The 19941-nt window shown below is 38.3% G+C and overlaps 1 protein-coding gene across 1 annotated transcript; it reads left to right on the plus strand.

Annotated features, from left to right (window-relative positions):
- Nucleotides 1-3513: 3513 nt before the first annotated feature.
- On the plus strand, nt 3514-19574 carry GTB1 (global transcription factor group B1). Its single transcript, XM_088955486.1, has 17 exons — nt 3514-3910; nt 4018-4119; nt 4695-4827; nt 4914-5001; nt 5132-5288; nt 5379-5514; nt 5618-5885; nt 5983-6192; nt 6278-6403; nt 6657-7043; nt 7120-7230; nt 7566-8345; nt 9774-9915; nt 9996-11164; nt 12012-12221; nt 12908-13418; nt 18634-19574. The coding sequence occupies exons 1-17, from the start codon at nt 3877-3879 to the stop codon at nt 19188-19190; spliced, it is 5121 nt and encodes a 1706-aa protein (XP_088811612.1). The 5' UTR covers nt 3514-3876; the 3' UTR covers nt 19191-19574.
- Nucleotides 19575-19941: the final 367 nt, after the last annotated feature.

A 19941-nucleotide genomic window follows, 5' to 3' on the forward strand; every position in this document is an offset into this window, starting at 1 on the left:
ACCTCAACTAATCCCTCTCTCTCTCTCTCTCTCGTGTGTGATCTCTTTCAGGCACATCCATAGGTAAATCTCTCTATGTGTCTATGTACATCAAAAATTTGGAAACTTGATGTTGGAGCTAGTAAAGTTGGTATATATTAAACTTAAACTGTTAATTAGGAATATCTTTCGTTGTACATTGTATACATTTGTCTCCTACTATCACAAAGCTACCTTCCCTTGAATATCTTCACATTTGGAAAATGGATGAGGTGAAATATATGGGTTTTGAGTTTTACGGAATTGAAGATGGTGGTGGTGTTGATCCAGTGGGTGAAAGTGGGAGTTGGGGACTTTTCCCAAACTTGAAACTGCTAACAATTTCTAACATGAACAATTTAGAGTCATTGGATTCGAGGTTAGCTGTGGAGATTATGCCACATCTCACAACATTACTTATTGATGGTTGCCCCAGACTGAAGCTCGATGATTTGTTGGGGCCATAATGATATAAAGAAATATTGAGCTTTTGATTCTGTAGATCACTAAAACAAATCAAATAGATCGGTGTAGATGGAACAATGTTTTGCAAAGTTAATTATATACATCCACTAGTTGAAGTAAAGATTCCCTCCGTGAAATGATCATATCTCCATTTTTGGAAAATGAACACAAAGCAACAAATGTCTCTTTGAATGAAAAATCTACTATCTTCATACGACTACTCCATCAGATTTATTGAGTTAATAAAACTTATGCTTTCTTGATCTTCTAGGTTTCAATTTATTTATAGGGAAAAATTATGGCTAAGGCTTCATGTTTACTTTCTTTGTTGTAGGAACTAAATGAACCAGGTCATCTACGCATCACTCAAAGTTTCTTTGAAGGTTTAATAAGCATCATTATGGGTGTCATCCTTCCGTTTCGTTCTTTGTTATTAAGTCTCAGGTTAGAGCACTTTCCGTTAGACCTGTTCATGGGGTGGCCCGGCCCGACCCGACTCCCGGACGGGCTTGAACAGGCTTTTTGGCTCGCGGGTTTAACCTCAAGTCAAAAAGCCCAGCCCACACAAAATTCGAGCCGGGCTCGGGCTTTGCCAAAATAGCCTAGCCCGGCCCGACCTATAGTTAAACCTAAGTAAACCTGGCCCGACCTACAATTAAACCTAAGTAAAAACCCTATGTGATGTCCATTTGAATAAATTTTTTGATTTGAGAAGGTTGTTGATTCACTTGTAGGCCTATTGTTCATTTAAATAGGGAAAAAAAAGCATCTGAATTAAAATAGATAATGTCTATTTGAATAGGGAAAAATTCGAATTTCTTTTATTAGGTCAGTTTCGGGCTCGGGCCTAACATTTTTCTGTTAATAAAGAATCAAAACTCTGCCCGAACTCGGCCCAGCTCGGCCCATGAACAGGTCTACTTTCCATGTATTATCTGTTTTTAACATAAAAATTGGTCTAACAAGTTATAAATGCATAGGACAGTTTAGAAAGTTTCGGGAATTGAATGGGTTTCATCAATGATTGAAACAACAAAACCTTTTTTTTTTTTTGTTAATTTGCTCCAATGTCCTTTTGAAGCAAGTATGTAAAACTCCCTTTTTTTTATATATGTTTTGTTTCATTTCAAATATTCCTTATGTACGTGAAAGTTCTATCCTGTACCACATCTTACAGTTTAGCATTTGTTGTCGTGTCAACTGTCCTACTGACCTAAGAATTGCCAAAGCATGTGATTGACACATAGAGAAGCTCTAAATACGCATGCCTAGTACAATCTTTCTCAAGTAATGCTTGCAGGTTAGGCTGCTTTATGTTTCATTACTCATTTATATTGTTGGTTAGAATTAAAGTTTCAAATAGATGGTTTAGAAAAATAATAGAAATCTATTGCACCAATGGCACTAGATGTATCATAAAAAAGGTTATCAATGGAATTTACAAGTTAAATAGAGGGTGGTTATTTCTACATATTTTAAGAATTTGGAAAAAAAGTGACCATTATATCGCAAAAAACTATGCTTCCAATTTTATATGAATCATCATTCTCTTTTTTAATAGGTAGTGTGTAGTGGAGTGCAGAGATTAACATGTTGTTGTCGTTTTAATTTGTTACTTTGGTTAATAAGGTGGATGATACGCTTGGGGTATTCCACATGCACGCGGTGGTGGGGCTGCTAGGCGAAGTACTGGGGGGGCTATCGGCAAAGCTAGTCCTTTGTTGACTCGTATTACCGTTGAAGAACTCGAGGGGTGCATTTTATGGTGGGGATGGATGGGTATAGTTATTGAAGCAATCGGGTACAGTCACCTGAGTTGTTAACTCCACCTTCGCATCAAGAGAATCCTAGCCTTCGGGATTGGCTGGAGAATGCAAAATAGAAGACGAGAGATATTGAAGCGAAGAGGAAAACCACTAAGTCTAAAGGGATGAAAAAAATGGAAACCGAAATTTTAAATAGCTCTTGAGTGGTTTTTCTGACGTTATTTTTAAGCAAATACAATAGATATTGTTAACTTTGCCTTCACATTTTCATCAATTTTTTTCTATAGGGTATGCAAAAAAAATATAGGATTTAAAGAGCTCTTGATTGGTTTCCCAAGTCAGAAGCATCTTTCTGAGTGGAAAAGAGACGAAATTTTAAGAAACCGATATATCCAAAAATTCAAACAAGGTATCTGACGATATAAAAATGGAAAATGAAATCCAGGAAAACTCTAAAAGGATCGGGCTTCGCTTTTGATCGAAGCTCGCAACTATGTAAGATTCTCGTTTCTCTCTTTCTCTCTCAAAATTTATGTTTCTCTTTTAAAGCTAGCAACTTATCCAAGCATTATGGCGCCAAATCTTTGCTAGATTGGGTGGAGATCGGAGAAGAAAATTAGATTTTCTCGAAAGGACAAGAAACACAGGCAACGATGAACATAGTTGAAGGTAGAATCACCCTGGTTGTCAAATCGTACAACTCCGGTCTACCAATAAGGTTTCGTCGGTGGTAGTTCTCTGTTCATCAACAAGAAAATGAATAAGGATGGAGATGGAGGAAGGAGAAGAAGATGAAGAATGAGAAATATAAGAAGAAGAGGAAAAAGAGAGTGGGGAGAGGAGAGAGAGATCGGGGAAGATCCTGGTGGGAGGTGGGGAGGGTCAATGCCAGTTCATTGTCATTGTGCCAAGAAAAATAAAGAGAGGCAAGAGAAAAGAGATCGGTCCGAGGAAAGAGGAGTTGTGAGTTAGAGAAAGGGGACAAAGGAGGGGGATAATATTGGGTTTTAAAAGAATTTTAAATGTCACATGTTCTCCCGTGTATATTGATTTTAGTGGAATACTAATGGATGTTAAGGCAAGGTTAGAGTTAGCAAAGTACGAGACACGTAGCGTTAGTCAATTAGTTAATCTATATAACGTAGTTTAAAAAATTTATCTTTTTTCTTTTTTTAAAAAAGAGTGAAACCAAACATTTGCGAATCGAGGCCAACTTTCTTTTTCGCTACGTTCTCCACTTCTCCGTTGTAGGCTTTGAAGGATCGGCCGGTCGGGTTAGTAATTTGGTAAACCTGTAGCGAGCCCGATCCGTTGGACGTCCCCTATTGCTCATTTGCCCCATGCTAAGTTGCGCTTTGATTTAGTGCACATTAGCATGTGAAGGCGTCGATCTGCAAAAATAACGCCGCCTGTAGAACGCTTGATCGATTTTTACTTATTTCTCGCCAAGACTGAACCGCCTTTCTTTTCCTTTTCCATAATTCTATTTCCCTCCATCTTTCTCCCTTTCTCTCTACCCCCTAGTATATAATTTTCTCTGTTCTGGTTTTCGCGCAGATTTTCTTATCGGTTCGCAGCACTCTCCGTTAGCCAGGTCAGGTTTTCGGCTGATTTTCCCTTGTAAAACATGGGTGGTAGAGCTGTGGTGTCCGACGATGAAGGTAGAGATCTTCGGAGTGTTTTCGTCTGTTGCTTTCTTTAAATCTGGTGATTCATTTATTTGTTTTCCCCGTGTTTGTCTCATTTCTCTCTTTGTTTATTTTTTCAGAGGAGGTCTTAGAGGAGGAGGACGAGAGGGAAGTTGGGGATGTGGAAGCAGTCGATGACGAAGAGAGAGGCGACGTTGACGAAGATGACGAGGAAGAAGACGGTAAGTTGGTTTTGTTTAACATTTCGAAGTTTATCCTTGTTCACTTCACTTGGTTTCAAACGGGATTTTAGGGTTTCTAGGGTTTCTGTATTGATTAGTAGATTTTTGTGCATATCTGTTTTACCTTCCGTTTTTTCGTTTGTTCCTCTTTGAATGCCAGTTTGGTTCGTAAGTTCGGTGTATATCTTCAGTTGGTTTATATTTGTTCCATGTCTGTTTTTGTTTGTTTATCTTATTCTTCTTCCAACTTGAGTCCTAAGTGTAACTAATTTAGGTTTTAACGAGGTGATCCTAGTTGTAGAAACACTTTTGGGAAGGCAGGCTTTGGTTACGGGCTCTTACTGATTTTGTTTTAATTGTACATCTTGTTTTGCTATATTGAAATCTCCCCACATTCACTGATATGGTTTAATTTCCACTATTGTTTCTGTCGTTGAACACTTTTGGGAAGGCAGGCTTTGGTTACAGGCTCTTACTGATTTTGTTTTAATTCTACATCATGTTCTGCTATATTGAAATCTCCCCACATTCACCGATATGGCTTAATTTCCACTATTGTTTCTGTCGTTGAGCAGAAGAGGGCCAGGATGAATACGAGAAGGACGGGTTTATAGTAGATGATGTGGAAGAAGAAGAGGAAGAGCAGGAGGAAGAAGAGGAGAGGGATAGTGATGAGGAGAGGCAAAGGAAGAAAAAGAGGAAGAAAAGGTTTAAATTCTGTCATTTACTTGCGTGGTGTTTCTTCGTCTTGAACTTTCACCCAGTGCTAACTGTTGTGCTTTTTCATGTTGTAGAGAATCGGAGAAGAATTATGTTCTTGATGAAGATGACTATGAGTTGCTTCAGGACAACAATATTACAGGCTTTCATCGCCCGAAACCTGTGAGCCTGCTTTTTCTTTGTTTGCTCTCTCTCTCTCTCTCTTGGTTATTTTGGTTGAGTTTTGTATTATTTTGGGGTGGGGTTGTGGAAACGTGTTTAGATCCTGAACTTATTGCTTGAAAATATTTAGGGGAGCAAAAAGTTCAAGCGGTTGAAAAAGGCTGGTAGAGATAGCGAGCAGGATGAGCCTCTTGGCTTTTCTGATGATGAAGGAGTTGATAAAAGTGGGCGTAGTGGGCGAACTGCTGAAGAGAAGCTCAAACGCAGCTTATTTGGGGATGATGAAGGTAGTTATCATACACACTGCTTTAGCTTCTTGTGGTTTCTCATATTTCCTCACTTTGTATAAAGTATGAAGTACTTTGTCATGTTTCCAGGACCACCTCTGGAGGATATTGCTGAAGAAGAAGAACAACCGGAGGAAGAAGAAGATGGGGACATTGGTGAGGAGGATGAAATGGCTGATTTTATTGTGGATGAAGAAGAAGTTGATGAACATGGAGCTCCTGTGAGGTATATTTTATCCTTCATCTCCATAATTGGTGGTTTTTATTTATGGGAGGAGTTAAATTGTTCCCTTTGCTTACATTAATATTTGCTGTTCAACTATTTTCAGGCGGAGGAAACCGAACAGAAAGAAGGCAAGACAGGCACCTGGAGTTTCATCCTCTGCATTACAGGAAGCACATGACATATTTGGTGATGTCGATGAGCTTTTGATGCTACGCAAAGAAGGCCTTGCAAAGAGTGGTAGGTATGATGAATCTGGTGAGTGGAGGGAAAAGAGACTGGAAGACGAATTTGAACCCTTCATACTTACTGAAAAGTACATGACTGAGAAGGATGACCAAGTCCGAGAGATTGATATTCCGGAGAGGATACAGGTCATTTAGCATGTTTACAATATTCTTCTATTCTAGCATGTATTAAGAATTTAAGATGTCTCTTCATGTTTGATCTTTCCTTTTTTCTTATCTATAGATGTCAGAAGAAATCACGGGTCCACCTCCAACTGATGCAATGAGTTTAGAAGAAGAGAGTAACTGGATACATAGCCAGTTTGCTGCAAGTATGGTGCCATTGTTTGGAAAGAAGAGGGGAAGGGATGGGGAAGGCATTGATCTATCAAGAAAAATAGACAAGAGTGACATTTTAAGGTTCCTAGAAATGTTGCATGTACAGAAGTATGATGTGAGTATTTATTGCTTTATATTGTAATAAAATTTGGCTTTTTCTTAGATACTTGTGCCCACTTTTACTTCTTTTTTGGTTATAGATTCCTTTTATTTCTATGTATCGGAAAGATCAATGCATGAGCCTATTGAGAGATCTGGAGCTGGACGAGGCAGAGTTTGAAGATGGGGATGACATTGAGAAGAAACCTACACTGAAGTGGCACAAGGTAATAAAATTGCATGGAAGTGAGAACTACATGGTATCACAAGTTTTTTTGCGTAGGGAGTGATCTTATTCATTATTTGCTATGCTTATTCTGGTGATTCTCGTGTTTCATAAAAGGATGTTTACGTTTTATTGTGCCAGACTAACCAGATTTTCTTTACATCGAAAATAATGATATTTATAGATCTATTGTTTTTGATGTAATTGCATTTTGACTAAATTCAGCAATAATAGATGGAATTGCTTCTTTTCAGGTGCTTTGGGCCATCAGGGACTTGGACCGGAAATGGCTTCTTCTTCAAAAGCGCAAAAGTGCTCTTCAATTATACTATAATAAGCGTTTTGAAGAAGAATCTCAGAGGGTCGATCATGTACAAAGACTCAATTTGAATCAGCAGCTTTTTGAATCAATAACTCAGTCTCTGAAGTCTGCTGAATCTGAAAGAGAGGTAGATGATGTTGACTTAAAGTTTAATTTGCATTTCCCACCGGGTGAGGTAGGTGTGGAAGAAGGACAATTTAAGAGGCCGAAGAGGAAATCCCAATACAGCATTTGTAGTAAGGCTGGCCTATGGGAGGTTGCGAGCAAGTTTGGCTATAACTCTGAGCAATTTGGGTTACTTATAACTTTAGAAAAAATGGTTAGTATATTTTTTGGTGCGTGGATTTCAACTTTTTTAAGGACAGGGTATGAATTACAGTTTGATTTATTTGCAGAGATTAGATGAATTAGAAGATGCCAAAGAAACTCCTGAGGAGGTAGCTCTTGGTTTTAAGTGTGCAATGTTTGACACTCCTCAGGTAGTCCTCAAGGGTGCGAGGCACATGGTATGCGATTGTTTTCTTTTGTTCTTTGTTATTTTAGAATTTTCTACTATAGGATTTATTCCAAATATCTACTTGAGTTCTTTTTATTCATGGTTGTTTGAGACAACCCAGGCTGTGCACAAGGTTGTAAGGCCTATTGTAATATCTACTTGAGTTCTTTTAATTCATGGTTGTTTGAGACAGCCCAGGCTGTGCACAAGTTTGTAAGGCATATTGTATGCATTTATTCTAATTCTATTAATGGCTATTTTAGATGTTATGCTATATAATGTGTGATTTTAAGATTTCTTCTACTTTTCACTTCTCTCTTAATTTGTTTAACCATTTGTCTACAGGCAGCTGTGGAGATAAGCTGTGAGCCATGTGTCAGGAAACATGTTCGTAGTATCTTTATGGAGAATGCAGTAGTCTCAACCAGTCCCACTTCTGATGGAAATACTGCTATAGATCCTTTTCATCAGTTTGCCGGAGTGAAATGGCTGCATGAAAAGCCACTGGTAGAATTTGAGGATGCTCAGTGGCTTCTTATCCAGAAGGCTGAAGAAGAGAAGCTCCTCCAAGTGGTTATCAAACTTCCGGAATCTGTCTTGCACAAGCTAATCAATGATTCACATGATTATTATCTCAGTGACGGTGTAAGTAAGTCTGCACAGCTCTGGAATGAGCAACGCAGATTGATCTTACATGATGCATTTTACAATTTTCTTCTTCCTTCCATGGAGAAAGAGGCTCGATCACTTTTGACAACTAGAGCAAAGAACTGGTTAGTAATGGAATATGGTAATCAGCTCTGGAACAAGGTGTCTGTTGCACCATATCAGCGCAAGGAAAGCGATGCTGCTTCAGATGATGAAACTGCACCAAGGGTAATGGCTTGCTGTTGGGGTCCTGGGAAGCCAGCGACTACATTTGTAATGCTGGATTCTTCAGGAGAAGTGCTAGATGTGTTGTACACAGGATCCCTGAGTCTTCGGTCTCAGAATGTTAATGACCAGCAGCGGAAGAAAAATGACCAACAACGTGTCCTTAAGTTCATGACTGACCACCAACCACATGTTGTTGTTCTTGGAGCCGTGAATTACTCTTGCTCAAAGTTGAAGGATGATATATATGAGGTATATATTCTAGAAAGCCTTTGTGATGTGTCTAACCATGCTACTTCCACAGAGTTAAATCTATTGGGGTTGACTTGGTTTTCAATTTCTCATTGTTCTTCCATTGTTACCTGGCACCCAATGCAATTATGGTTCTGTGAAGTTTTTCCAAAGTATCAATTGATGGTATAATTCAAAATTAGCATAGTATAGTTATATCTTTGTTGAAAAATATCTGGACATGTAAGTTGGCTGGATGGTTGATCTTTTTTTTTTTTTTTTTTTTTTTTTTATTTCCCCTTCCTGGGATGCACAAGCTTGGAAAACATATTGGATCAAGACAATTTCTCATTTACTCAACTCAACTAAGCCTTGTTCCTTCTATATGGTTTAATTACAGTGAAACCTGTTCTACCATTCTATTTCTCAATGCCAGGTTCATTGTTAGCTTATGGGTCGTCATGTAATTCATTGCTACTTCAACCCCTGTTCTTGGCCTGTCCATAAGTCTTCTGGACCCTATAATTTGCAAAGGATCACTTCTTCATATTGGATCAAGGCAACTTCTCTTATCATATTACTGCTTTGTCTTTTGTGGTGACTTGTTGAGGGCAATTTTGCAGCCTACTTGGTCTCTTTGTTCATGTCAAACTGAACGTTTAGAACTAGATGGGGCAATTCATAAACCTACTGGCCAAAAAATTCTTCTAAGGGAATTGGATAAGGGCAGACTTATCCTACACAAAGAGCAAGCTTACCTGGCTTGCTCTTAGCCTTACCACCTTAGCGAGCCCAAAAGCCTCATGAACTTTCAGATTTTTTTAGATTTTTTTTTCAAAAGCTGCTTTTTATTTATTTCTACATATATTTTTGTTATAAAAGGGGTCCCGAAAGCACCTGTAAACAGGTTTTTTTTTTTTTGAGATAAGGTAAAAACGGGTGTTTTGGAACCCAAAAGATACACTACGATGTGCCCAATATGGGGCGTATCGTATTGATACTTTGAACCTTAAGTGAGCCTAAAAGCAAGAACGTCTGGCGTGCTAAGCAATTTACTAGGCTCCTGATATTGTGATGTAGTGAGTTAATGATGCATGGGATGATATAATGCTTCTGTTCTCCAATATCCAAATCATCTTTAGTTGCATGAAAAAGTATATTTTCTATTTTATGCATTACCCTTTGTTAAATCATTGCTCTTTGTTTTCCCGTTCTTCCATGGGGATGCTGTTTGAGTTGAGCATCAACCCAATGTCTATTTTTCTTTATAATTTTTTATTTAACATGTGTTGTGGTCCATCTTCTGAGGAATTCTCAGGCTTTAGTTGTCATGTCTAAACGATTTATTTGTTGAACCTATGTCCTTCATAGTTGTTAGAAGGATGTTCAGATATTTGTCCAAAATTTAGAAATTCATGTACACTGACATTTTCCCCATCGCTCTGGCAGATCATTTTTAAGATGGTGGAGGAACATCCTAGAGAAGTTGGGCAAGATATGGATGGGATAAAAGTTGTTTATGGGGATGAATCCTTGCCTCGTCTCTATGAAAATTCACGACTTTCTTCAGATCAACTACCGGGGCAGTCAGGTAGCTGGAGTTGTATTTATTTTATTTTCTGTTTGTTGCCTATGCTTTTTGTTGCTAATGTTGTTTTACTTTGTTTTTAGGTATTGTTAAGAGGGCTGCAGCTCTTGGTCGTTATTGTCAAAATCCTCTAGCGATGGTTGCTACACTATGCGGTCCAGGGGGGGAGGTTTTGTCATGGAAGCTTTGTCCTCTGGAGCAATTTCTTACTCCTGATGAGAAGTATGAAATGGTTGAACAGGTAATGGTTGATGTCACCAACCAAGTGGGCATTGATGTAAATTTAGCTGCTAGCCATGAATGGCTGTTTGCTCCTTTGCAATTTGTTTCTGGGCTTGGACCAAGAAAGGCTGCTTCTTTACAGAGGGCATTAGTGAGATCCGGAGCAATTTTTAGTCGCAAGGAGCTTACAATGAATGGACTTAAAAAGAAGGTGTTTATAAATGCTGTTGGTTTTTTACGTGTCCGTCGTAGTGGGTTGGCAAGTAATAGCAGCCATATAATCGATTTACTGGATGATACAAGAATTCATCCAGAGTCATATGATCTTGCGAAGGAATTGGCCCATGAAGTGTATAAGCACGAAGTAGATGATGACCCGAATGATATGGATGATGATGTGCAGGAGATGGCAATAGAGCATGTAAGGGACAATCCCAAGGTGTTAAGAACCCTTAAGGTCAAAGAATATGCCGCGGACAATAACCACACTAATAAATTAGCAACTCTTTGTGATATTAAAATGGAATTGCTGCATGGATTTCTAGACTGGCGAAATCCGTACCAAGAACCAAGTCAGGATGAAGAGTTCTATATGATATCTGGCGAGACAGAGGATACCCTTGCTGAAGGACGATTTGTGCAGGCAACAGTTCGCAGGGTTCAAGCTCAACGAGCTTTCTGTATACTTGAATCTGGTCTCACAGGGATACTTAACAGAGAGGAATTTTCAGATAAGCCAGTTCTTAATTTAACAGAGGAATTGAATGAAGGTGATATAATCACTTGCAAGATTAAACAAATTCAAAAGAACCGATACCAGGTGTTTCTAACTTGTAAAGAAAGTGAGTTAAGAAATAACCGTTATCTATATCCTCGAAATCGGGATCCCTACTATCGTGAGGACCCAAATAATGTTCAGAGTGAACAAGAGAAAGCCCGCAAGGAGAAGGAGCAAGCAAAGAAGCTTTTCAAGCCGAGAATGATTGTTCATCCCCGTTTTCAGAATATAACGGCTGATGAAGCTATGGAGGTACACCAATAGTAATGCTAGGGTTTACTATTTTTGTTTCCATAAGAGAGAGGTTTGGAGCATCACTATTTTTATAGGTTAGACAACTCGGGAGCAGCACTATTGGTGCTGTGTACAGCAGTTGCTTTCTATTATGACTCAAAGACAACAACCTGAACAATATAACTGGTTTTATGGGTCACTGTACTTTCTGTTTTAGAGCTCCAATCTTGCTTTTACACTAACACCTATAATTTTTTTTTTTGTTGCTTTTTGTTTGGGAAAAACTAGGAGGTCAATTGGAGGATGGGGCTTCTGATTTGGCATTGTTTGCAACTTTCCAACACTGGATAAGTCAATACCCCCTTTTATTCTAAAATATCTTTGCTTTTTATCAATAACTTTTACAAACTTGACCCTTAATCACACCTTAAGACAAAGGATAACCGTTGAACGGTCAGATCTTTGGGAAAAATTAAAGCTTCGTTTCCTAGATGGAATGCTGTGGTTTATTTTTTTCCTTTTCCTTTTTTCAAAATTTCAGCTGCCTTGTTTTTTTTGTTTGTGCAAATTGCAGGTAATTAATCTGACAGTTAAAAATTGTTTTTTAGTAGAGTTGTACATTGTAAAAAAAAGAAACTGGTGAATGCTACACCAAAAGGATTAAGTTTAATGACTTTATTGGTATATGGATTAATATCTGTTCAAGCTAGTTATTTGATACTTTACCCTCTTTTTATACAGTTTGGTGGCCAAGGCTATAATGCACTTGCACATGCATGTTGGTTCCTGTCTTGTTGCCCTTTCAAAACATAATCCAACTACTGTGTTTTTCTGAGCATTGGTTCTTTTGTGTTTTGTTGAACAGTTCCTTTCAGATAAGGATGCTGGCGAAAGTATAATTAGACCCAGTTCAAGAGGACCGTCTTTCTTGACCTTGACTTTGAAGATTTATGATGGAGTTTATGCTCACAAGGACATAGTGGAAAGTGGTAAAGAACACAAGGATATTACGAGCTTGCTTCGTCTTGGAAAAACATTGAAAATTGGGGAAGACTCTTTTGAGGATTTGGATGAGGTTGGTACCTCTTTTTCTCACACACACACACACACACACGAATATGCATACGTATAACGCCTCCCTACTAATCTAGTATTGGAGGCAGTTGCCCTACATAACCTGGTATATTATCCAATTAGTCTACCCTTTTAGTTCAATTTCACATGCAATGTTAGCTTTTGCAGGTTAAAACTTTTTAATAATAAACTTGCCAAAAAAAAGAGCTTTATACCGATCATGTAGCAAGATTTTTTGGGCTCAATTTGGTCCTGTTAATCTCAGATACGAGTCAATTGAGAGGAATGTGTGGGCCTCAAATTAATTTGACACATGAAAGATTTTTGGTTTTTTTCAGCCTTGGTTAAACAATCTGACCTGCAACCAAATTTGCATGTGTGTTTTATGTAGTCCTTTGTATTCCATTTCTTCTGTTGATTATCCATCCTATATTGGGCTCTTATGCCGTTGGCTGTTGCATATCAGTTACCATATATAAGATGTTGGCTACTACTTGATTGAGGAATTATATTCTTAAAATAGAAATTTAAGCTTGTTGCATTTTTTATCTATAACCATTTTCTATATGATAGCTTTTGGTTGTTAATTTTCTGGTAGACATGACTATTTGAGTGCATCATTTCAATTATTAGAAATTTCTCACAGTTTTCGTTTGACATCTTCCAACTCTATCTACATAACTGTAGGTTATGGATCGATATGTTGACCCTTTAGTAACACACTTGAAGGCTATGTTAAGTTACCGCAAATTCAGGAAGGGTACTAAGGCGGAAATTGATGACCTGTTGCGAGTTGAGAAATCAGAGCACCCAATGAGGATAGTATACTGTTTTGGCATTTCTCATGAACATCCTGGGACTTTTATTTTGTCTTATATACGGAGCACAAATCCTCATCATGAGTATATCGGTCTGTATCCCAAGGGATTCAAATTTCGGAAGCGAACATTTGAGGATATTGACCGGCTTGTGGCATATTTTCAAAGACATATTGATGATCTGCAGCATGACATGGCCCCATCTATCAGATCAGTTGCTGCCATGGTTCCAATGAAGAGCCCTGCTACTGGGGGTTCCTCTGGAGGGGCCTCTGTGGGAAGTGGTTGGGGTGCTTCTTCAGCAAACAGCACTGAAGGCGGGTGGAGGGGACATTCAAATTCTGACAGAGAGAGATCTTCTACACCAGGTTCAAGAACAGGTAAGCCTGCAATATCAAGGCAATTCTTAATTTCTGCTAATAGGGGTACAACTTGTGTCTGTATACCTTTTTCTTTGTAGGTGCAGGTGGTCAGTAGTTTGATGCAATTTACTGCTTTTTGTTTCTACATGTTGAATGCGTAGGCCTTCTGTGTGTTTTTCTTAAGTGGATTTTGACTTGTGCTTTTAAGATGAATGTGGTGTTCTGACCCAGAGGTGATGCAATGAACTCTTCTGCGTTGCAGTCAAGTTGGATGCATCACACCCATTAATGTTTTTCAGGGGAAAGTCTGTCTGCCCTAGTTCACCAAAAAAGGTGCCCATATACCATACCAAATGTTTTAGCTGTTTGTATTACCATACAAAGTGTTGATAGATATATCGGCTCATCATCATCATCATCATCATTATCCATGCCTTATCCCAACTATATGGGTTGGCTACATGAATCCTTATTCTTCCATCCGTTCTATTTAAAGCCTTAGCCACTGTTAATTTTCTAGTGCTTAAATCATTGTTTACTACTTGTACCCATGTCCTTTTCGGTCGACCTCAAGCTCTTTTAGCCCCTTTGATGTGTTACAAATGACTTCTTCCAACTGGCATAGTTGGTCTTCTATTCACGTCCCAAGCCATCTCAGTCTACACTCTCTCATTTTTTAACCTATTGGAGCTACTCCTTGGTTCTTACCAGTATATTTCACTCTTAATCCTATCCTTTCTAGTTCTTCCACTTAGCATTTGCATTTCTGCCTCATTCATTTTCTATATATGTTTCTTGACTACACAGCATTCTCCATAAACCATAGCTGGCCTTTCAATTATTTTGTAAAATTTTCCTTTTGATAAGTGGTATTCGCTAGACCTAGCAATTGGGTTGGGTCATCAAATGCTAGACCCTAATCCTAAATGTTCAGGTTAGGGCTTACCTAGGAGTCAATTCAAGTCACCCAAAAAAATAACTGAAATTTTAAAAAATAAAGAAAAAATACAAGAAAAATGCTAAAATTAAAGGAATTAACCTTAAAATTCCAAAAATAAAATAAAAACTTGAACATTTAACAATTCAAACAGCAAACAATAAAGAGTAAACGCTAAATAGTAACGATCAAAGAGGGAAAATTTCTAACAATACATAAATAGTCCCAATTAGACCTAACAATCGGGTTAGCAGGTTGACCTATGGCCCAACCCAACTCAGTTTTTTCTGGGATGGGTCAGGTCAGGTCATTCTCAAATTTAGGTCGCTAAAAATGAGACCTTAACCTGTTTTTTTGGGTCAGGTTGGGTTGGGTTCACAGGTTGGGCCAACTTTTTGCCAGGTCTAGTATTTTCCTATCACATGAAAGTCCAAATGCACCCCTCCATTTTGCCCATCCTTCTCTAATTCTTTGGGTGACATCTTCCTAAATGTCTCCGTTGTTATGAGTTATCTAAACAAGGTTCAGATAACCAAATTGTGGGTAAAACTCTGAAACCGAATGGGTCCTTTTGGTTTTTCAGATTTCTCGAACCGAAACTGAACCAAATCAACTGATCAAACAGTTGACCAATTTAAGTTTTTGACCAGGTTGAGTCTTTTTTTCACTATGTGGAATATATTATAATATATAATATATTGTAAATGGGTTCACTATGATTCAAGGAAATATCTGAAAATCTTGCAATCAATTAATCAGTATCATTCACTTGTTAACAAATCAGGTGTCTTTTGTCAAAATTTGTGTGGGTTTTGATCAATGTTTTAAAATGCAGAGGTGTGATGTGAGGTGTTCCACTGCCTAGAGGCGCGAGGCGTTCCCTTTCCTTTTCTCTTCTTTCTTTTTCTCTGTTTCTTCTTCTCTTTCTTTCCTTTTCTCCCCCTTCCCTTTCTTTTCCTTTCCTTTTTTCTTTCTTTTGCCCCCCTTTTTTTGTCTTTATACATGAGGTGTGCATGAGGCGTACGCCTCTAGCACCTGAGATGTATGATGGTTCAGAAGTGTTAGTGCCAATGGCATACACCTCAGGGCATTTTGGGGGTGCCTCCCCTGGAGGCATGCCAATACATTATATATTATAAATAGCTTATTATAAATATTATATATATATATATATATAATGAATATATTTGTACATATAACGTATAAGATATAGATAATATATGATTAATGGAAAACCGAACTGGCCCTTTGGTTTTTCATGAAATACCAAACTGAAACCAAACAAGTTTGGTTATCCACTTTTGCTTATTTTTTTTATTAGTACTCCTGGTTCTGGTCCTTATTTTAAAACCTCTTGTTTCTTAGGCATTTGTCCATAGCATAGGCATAATTTTGCATTCAATCTTTCATTAGTTTTATCAATTAAAACAATGTCATCCACAAACAACATGTACGATGGAACTTCCTCTTAAATATGTTTGGTGAATTCATCTATGACCGGTGGAAATAGATAAGGGCTATGTGCTGAACCTTGGTGATGACCCATAGTGGTCGACTAAATTTTTAAAATTTTTATTTATTTTTGTAAGTTGTTATTGGTTTACAATTTATGTTATGTTATTGTTAACTAGTTTATTACTGCTTAAATGTTTTAATAATGTTAGAATTTGTTATTATAAATTAAGTATAATATTGTTGTAATTAATTTTGAGGAATGTTATTGCTAAAATCAAAAGCAGTTATTTATTTTGAATTTTCTATTATATTGAGGGCTAATTTCTTAAACTATCCTCTCTGTTTATCTAATTGACTAACCCTACCCTTACTGTTTAGCTATTGCTTTAAACTACCCCTACTGTTTCTCACAATTGAGTAATTCTACCCCTGCTGTTAGTGTTTGTTAATGTTCTGTCAACATCCGTACACATGTAACAAACACCATGTGACATAATTTTTTTAAATCCAATATTACCCTCCCCCTCTCCCTCTCTCTCACTCTTTCCTTTGACCTTCTCACGAAGAGATGGAACCATTGGCTTCGGATCTGTTTTCTGGGAACGGCATCTGGAGGTGTCTTCGAGAAAGGGAGAGCCGGTGGCTTCATATGAGATTTGATTTGTAGTTTTGTACATCCATAAATATCCAACAGCAACGTGAACTCTGAAAGCAATTGAGCTTTCCTCTCTTAGTACACTCTCTGTCTCTCGGAAACATGTATCCATCTAACACAGGTTATATGCCAGCAGAACCACCCAAGTTCTCATCATCTCCAATGGCCATGGCAGTATTGTCCACTCCTTAGTTCAGTCAACCCACACCCATCGGCATCTCTGATGGATGTGCTGCTGGCGGCCTTTCCAACTCAAATTCATGAAGGGCAGTTCCCTTGGTCCACTGGCCTTTGCAACTGCTATGATGATGCTATGCTTTATGTGTAAAAATTTCTGGTTTTTCCTTGTAGCTGGATCTTCTAGAACAAACTCTCTACATCTTCTTTAAACATCCGAGACTGCATGCTCTGTCTTCATTTCCAGATTCTCTCGCTCTTGCTCTCCCCGAGCTCCACTCCATCTGTCTCGCGATTTCAAGCTCCAGTTGATGATCATCCTTCCTACCTAGAACATCAAAACTAACTCCTGTTTTTAGTCCGAATAATCCTAATTTCAACGCCAACTCAGGATCCCAAAGATAGATTTTGTTTTGATGTATTATAAATCTCCGCCACAACAAAGACAGATTTCAGTGCCAACTCTATCACAAGAAAGATTTTTTCTTCCGGATCCAAATATAAACCTCCCAAAACCCCTAATTTTGCAGTGAGACTATAAATTAAGATATCGAAATTGAAGGCCAGTCACTTTCAACAGTGGTAACACACCATCCTTCCCTGGCCAATGCACGGAGACCAATGACAGAGAACACCAATTCTCTGGACAACTGATAGGGGAGATGGGCTTCTTCTTTCCTGACTCATCCTTGATAAGCTGAAAATCCAGGTTGGGGTGCTTGAAGTTCCTGTTTAGTTTTCCCCTTTTCTCTGTTTGATTTTGAAAATTTGAAGAAGAATAAAGGGTAAAGTAGTCTTTTTTGTCTTTCTGTTAATGGACATTAATAACAAGGAGGTTCTAGACAATTGTCAGAAAACTTGGGGTACTTTTTAAGACTATGTAGAATTGGTCAATTAGCTAGACCATAAGGGTAGTTTAACAAATTTGCCCTTATTTTAATAGTTTTGGAATGGAATTTAAATGAATAATTTTATAATTACAAACATTAATTAACTAAGTAATCAATTTTACCAACTATTATTATTAATTGAGTTTAGCATACAGTAATGCTTGTAATGTCAACACATGTGAATAGAAAGTAATTAAGAGAGTATTTAGGAGAGGCTTTATGGATTTTTAGGTAAATGGGTAGTGGGACTGGAGGGAAGGGGAGATAAATTTAGGAGAGGCTGTAGGGATTATTTTTAGGTAATTGGGTAGTGGGAACTAATAGGGGCAGTGGGAGCCTTGCTGATATGGCTTAATGAGTAGGCTGGGTAGGGGTAATGGAGAAAGGAGAGTTAGTATTGGTGGTGCCAGCCAGGTGCTCTTAGGCGCTACATAGGCAAAAAGGAGAAAATGTTTTGATTTTTTCCGATTAATAAACTTTATTAGAAAACAAAGTCAATTGCAAGGATATGTAGAGACATCCTCTCTTAACTCTCCCCCAATAAGCTCAAACACTACCAAAGCAAGGTAAAAAACTGGTACAGTTGAACTGAACTTGAGCCCAGAAACTAGAGGCTCTATTTACCCCTTCTTTTGTTACCCCATCAGCAAAGAAATTGGCACTTCTTTTGACCCAAAACAACTTTACTTTGATATCTGGTGTTAGCCACTTGAACTGTTTCCTTTCTGGAAACTTCATTTTGATGTTTTCTAAAAAGCGGCTTGCATAATCCGAGGTGAGACGTTCATCAAAGAAAAAAAAATCTGAGGTGAGACTATTGCTTGTAAGAGTTAGAAAACTCTTGTAAAATGCTCAATCAAGCAGAGGATATGAGAAAATGCCTACATGGTGCTGGCCTGGTGGAAACACCTTTTAGAAATGGCATTTATACTTTGTGGTTAGAATGTTTGTTGCAGTGACATTACAAGGATGTGTGGCCTTTATGGTTTCAGATATTATTGTGGTCATAATAATAAATAGAATAATATGCTTGTTTTATGCAATTATGCATCTTGAATTTGTGGTCTCATCTTTTTTCTCAAAAACATGCGCTTATCTTTTTTCTTTTTCATTTAACAGGCAGAAATGATTACAGAAATGGTAGTGGAAGAGATGCACATCCAAGTGGGTTGCCTAGACCCTATGGCGGACGGGGACGGGGCCGTGGATCATATAATAGTAGGGGAAATAATGGTAACAATGAAAGACATGATTCTGGTTATGGTTCAAGATGGGGATCAGGTTCCAAGGATGGGGATGATGGATGGAGCAATTTTCCTGGTGCTAAGGTTCAGAATTCCCCTGGCAGAGAAGCATTCCCTGGTGGGTGGGGAAGTGGTGGAAGTGGCACTGGTGGTGGTGGTGGTAGTAGTGGCAGTGCTGTTGGTGGTTGGGGAGGTGGGAATGGTGATGGTGGTGGAAGTTGGGGTGGGGCTGGTAGTGGTGGGGGTTGGGATTCTTCTGGACAGAAAGGTGGTGGTGGTGTAGGGGATACTGGCTCTGATGTTGGTAATTCAGGGTGGGATGATGGCTCTAAGAGAAGTTCATCTCGGCCAGAGGGAGGAAATGGTTGGTCTGGAGGTGGTGCTGATGGATGGGGTGGCGGAGGTGGTGGAAATGGTGGTAGTGGCTGGTGATCACGATATTTATTGATGAAGTTGCACAGGGAGAACTTCAGCCCTATGTTCTGAGTAGGTGATTTTTGTGTTTGAGCCTTTTTTTTTCCTGAACGGAGGTTATGATGCAACTATATTTTGCATACAAATTGAAAAGTTGTATATATGTATGCTAGTGCCTGGTGGTCTTTCCTCTTCTTAATTTGTTTTTTTTTGGTATCATAGTGGAAAACCATCTTGTGGATTTCATTCTCTTCATCTTGAATTACATACAACCTTGGGCAATATCAATTTTGAAATTTGTCGCATCACTTCTGTAATTATCTCCAATTGGAAGAACTGTTCAATTGTTCTTTGATCAATTGAGCAATTGTTTAATAAGAGACTGGAGCTTGATTCCTGAAATGTTTGTGTAGCATGGGATTGGCCTTTCATTATTGTTTTTTTTTTTTTAATTATTGCTTGTCGTTCTTTGATCAATCGAGCAGTTAACCACTACCTTGGTCTTGGTTTTCCTCATTTCTCTGTGCCCTTTTGACGCTCAGTTTGAAGAATGCAAATACAATATGTGCAGTGCAAATATAAGGTTTAGAAATTGGAAATACCTAAAACTGTATTCCAAATTCAGGGAATTTGGTTATTTCAAACTAGTCTAATGGATATTTCAACTTCAGGGAATTTTAGCCAATTTAATTTGCCACCATTATTGCATGTCCAAGTCTATTTTAAACTTGATGGATGTCCCAAACTTCCTGAACTTAACGCATCTTTG

Source organism: Nelumbo lutea, chromosome 7, assembly GCF_056320005.1.
Source record: "Nelumbo lutea isolate HS-2025 chromosome 7, American lotus-T2T, whole genome shotgun sequence".
NCBI lineage: Eukaryota > Viridiplantae > Streptophyta > Magnoliopsida > Proteales > Nelumbonaceae > Nelumbo > Nelumbo lutea.